The sequence below is a fragment of the Cyprinodon variegatus genome, unplaced genomic scaffold (genome assembly GCF_000732505.1).
Source record: "Cyprinodon variegatus isolate N-32 unplaced genomic scaffold, C_variegatus-1.0 Scaffold756, whole genome shotgun sequence".
Classification (NCBI taxonomy): Eukaryota; Metazoa; Chordata; class Actinopteri; order Cyprinodontiformes; family Cyprinodontidae; genus Cyprinodon; species Cyprinodon variegatus.
Window position 1 is genome coordinate 381,088 of NW_015151209.1, and position 3,258 is coordinate 384,345.

General features: G+C 40.7%; 1 protein-coding gene across 1 annotated transcript in view; it reads left to right on the forward strand.

The window, feature by feature from the left end:
- Positions 1-3,258, forward strand: part of LOC107098210 (calpain-5-like) — a 69,669-nt gene that overhangs the window by 48,079 nt on the left and 18,332 nt on the right. Inside the window, exons 4-5 of the mRNA XM_015395734.1 lie at positions 2,059-2,267; positions 2,346-2,538. Of these exons, the coding sequence (XP_015251220.1) occupies positions 2,059-2,267; positions 2,346-2,538 (402 nt within the window). The remainder of the gene's footprint in view (positions 1-2,058; positions 2,268-2,345; positions 2,539-3,258) is intronic.

Genomic DNA, 3,258 nt, shown 5'->3' on the forward strand with positions numbered 1-3,258 from the left:
TATCGATATCGGTTATCGGCTACATGAGTTTTAAAATATCGGATATCGGCCAAAATCCCAATATCCTGCATCCCTAATAGAAAAAGATTCAGAGTTACAAAAGGCAGGCCTCTTAAGATGAATCACCTTACCCCCAGAGTACAGTTTATGCCTCACAACATATGAAAGCGAAGACAGAATAAGGTTTCCCCCAAAGTGAGGCATAGATCACTGAGGGCAGAGATGATTACCATCCAAAAGGTGTTCCTATTCTCCTCCCTGGAGGAGGCCAGGCCCGTCCATCAGCACTAAGTCCCCTCCTGCAGGGAGCTTTGACAGGAGCTGCTGTTCAGTTGGTACAACCTGACATCTCCAGGGAAATCCATTGAAGGGCTGTCATATAGTTCGGCTGTGGCGTCACTCACAGCATTCAGTTTCTGTTACTGATGGAGGTTCCAATGCTGTCAACGTATTTACCCCTTTTTTACTGCAGTTAAATGTTTAACCATCTGGGAAATTTTAACATCAAACACAGATAACCTGAGTAAATAATAAAGGGGAATCGAAATTATATAGTTTGAAGCCTGGAGCGGTTCCTGGATCTGGGAACATTGGGGAATCTCTGGGAATTGAACTGGAAAAAGGGATTTTAATTGAAGCCTCCTTGAGCATTAAGGCACCTAGTTTGAAGCCAAATACTGCAATATGTACAGCAGGGGCAGATTTAGGAAATTTGGGGCCCTAGGCAAAGACAGGCAGGGGGCCCTCTGAATTGAGAAAACAACACATAAAACAGACCCTTTATACAGATACAGATATTTTAATAGAATAGATTTACATTCTACGTTTGAATTGAGAAACTTCCTGGATGGGAAGCGAATCGTCTTCAAACTTGGAAACCAAGTCCAGTGGATTGTTTTTAATTTTCTTTTTACTAAGACCTGGATGACTGAGAACCTTCACCAGCAACAGACATCCATTATCTGTTCTAGGTTGTGTCCCTCTCTTCTTGTCCCTTTTCTTCTTGTTTTCCTCTCTATGTTTTGTACTCGGCTCATTTCAATCAAAATATTTGTTTTATACCGAGAGGCTTAAATTTTTTTTTACCAAATCCAGTCAAAACTTCCAAGAACACATCGCACAACTTCAAAAGAAACTTTTTATCGCAGGCATGGATGAAGAGACGCTAAGTTTGGAAGTAGAGAACGAACATAGTTCATACAAACCATTTATGATTCCAGTTATCCCTGTTACAAAAACACACAACAAAAAGAAAATATTTGGGCCGAAACTAAACATATGCTGGATGCGCATGGCGATTTTTTTTTCTAATGTCATATTAATTTAAGCGTTCATTTCTGCATGTTTTGCTGCTGTGAATTTAATAATAATAATAAAGTTGCTCATCCTCTTCTCGAGCTCCAGGGAAGTCGGAGCAGAGCTAGAGGAACCACGGAGGCTGTAGACCTTGGTTTGCGCAGACGGTCTGGAGCCCAGCGGGGCGGGGCAGTGGGGGGCGCTGATGGAAGATGTGGGATTTTAAGGTTCAGGAGGTTCTGGGTTTGAGCCCAGATCTTGAGTCTTTCTGCACAGAATCAGAACCAAAAATACTAATTAACTTCGTTACACACTCCAGTTATACAAACAACACATTGGATGCATTCATCATCTAAAGAAATAAAATACAACACAAAGAAATACAATACAACTTTCCGCACTAAAAATATAAATATATACATTTGTAACTATATATATATATATATATATATGCAACAATAACTGTAAAAGTGCCTTATAAAAGTTCATTAGTAACAGTTGTGGTTTGATACTTTCTATTTCGTGAATAAAGCTGAATTCACTAAAAGGAAGGGGATTAAATGCATCCTATTAATGCAGCCTTTTTATATCCAACAGTCAATGCCAGATTACAGCGTAATTTAAGAGATAATCAAGAATATAGATTTTTAAACCATCACTAAATGCATCGGCAGAAAAAGGGATCACACTTTTGTTGCCAAACCCATTCTTATAATTTATAGACTTACTACAGTCACCTTGTCCTTCACCGTCTGGTTTTAGGTCATCCCGGACTGGAAGGAGCAGGAGTGGGATACAGAAAAGCCAGACTCGTACGCTGGGATTTTCCACTTCCGCTTCTGGCGCTTTGGGGAATGGATGGACGTGGTGATTGACGACCGGCTGCCTACGGTGGACAACCAGCTAGTCTACTGCCACTCCAATGACAGCAATGAGTTCTGGAGCGCTCTGGTGGAAAAGGCCTACGCCAAGTAAGTATCAGTACCAGTAGAAATATTATCTCAGATGAGGGGAGATTAAAAAAAAGAAATCTGCTTCTTTCCCTGCAGGGTTTATGGCTGCTATGAGGCTCTGGATGGGGGAAACACAGCCGATGCACTGGTGGATTTTACAGGTGGTGTTTCTGAGCCTGTGGACCTTCTGGAGGGTCAGATGGCCACAGACGAGGTGGCTCGTAACCAGCTGTTTGAAAGAGTGCTCAAAGTCCACAACAGAGACGGTCTGATCAGCTGCTCTATTAGGGTGAGCTACGAACGACATCGCGCACCAAATGAACCTTACCGTTTGAAATCACATGCGATTTATCATAAGATAGTATGTGAATATCCTTTAAATGCTTTAAAAATACAAACAGTTCATGACATCTTACTTTAAAAATCCAGGAGCTGCAGTCCTCCCTCAGGGTCATTTTTTGTTTTTATGGTTTCTTTGGGTAATCAAAAAAGTTTACAGCCATGGTTTTAAGTAGTGATGTTATGAGATGAGCCGAGGCTACGGGGCGTGTGTCGAGTAATGGAGGGGGGCGTTTCCGCGAGGCGCGTATCGAGGCTTGCTTTATTTTGGGGAGGAGCCTAAATAGATTACGTCCAAGGCCTCGCTACTCCGCCAACCATGTGACCAAGTGATTCAGCTCCCCTTGAACTCTTGACAGGTATTTAACCCATTTAGGCCTAAAACGCCTGGAAAAAACACCTTAAAAACCTATGGGCGAGTTCAAAAAATACCCCTAAAACCTGAAGTTTTTCTGTAAATTCAGCAACTGTGTCAACGCCTAGTAAATTATTGATATCTCAGCTTCTGTAGCAGATAGAACTCAAAATATATTTTATCTTTGAAATTCTTCCAAAAAAAAAAAAGTGAAAAGCAGAAATCAAAAAAAAAAAAAAAAAATTAAACCTTTTATTTTTTCCATATGTGATCATGTCTTCATTGAGAATTAGTGCAATATAAAACGTTTTCAAA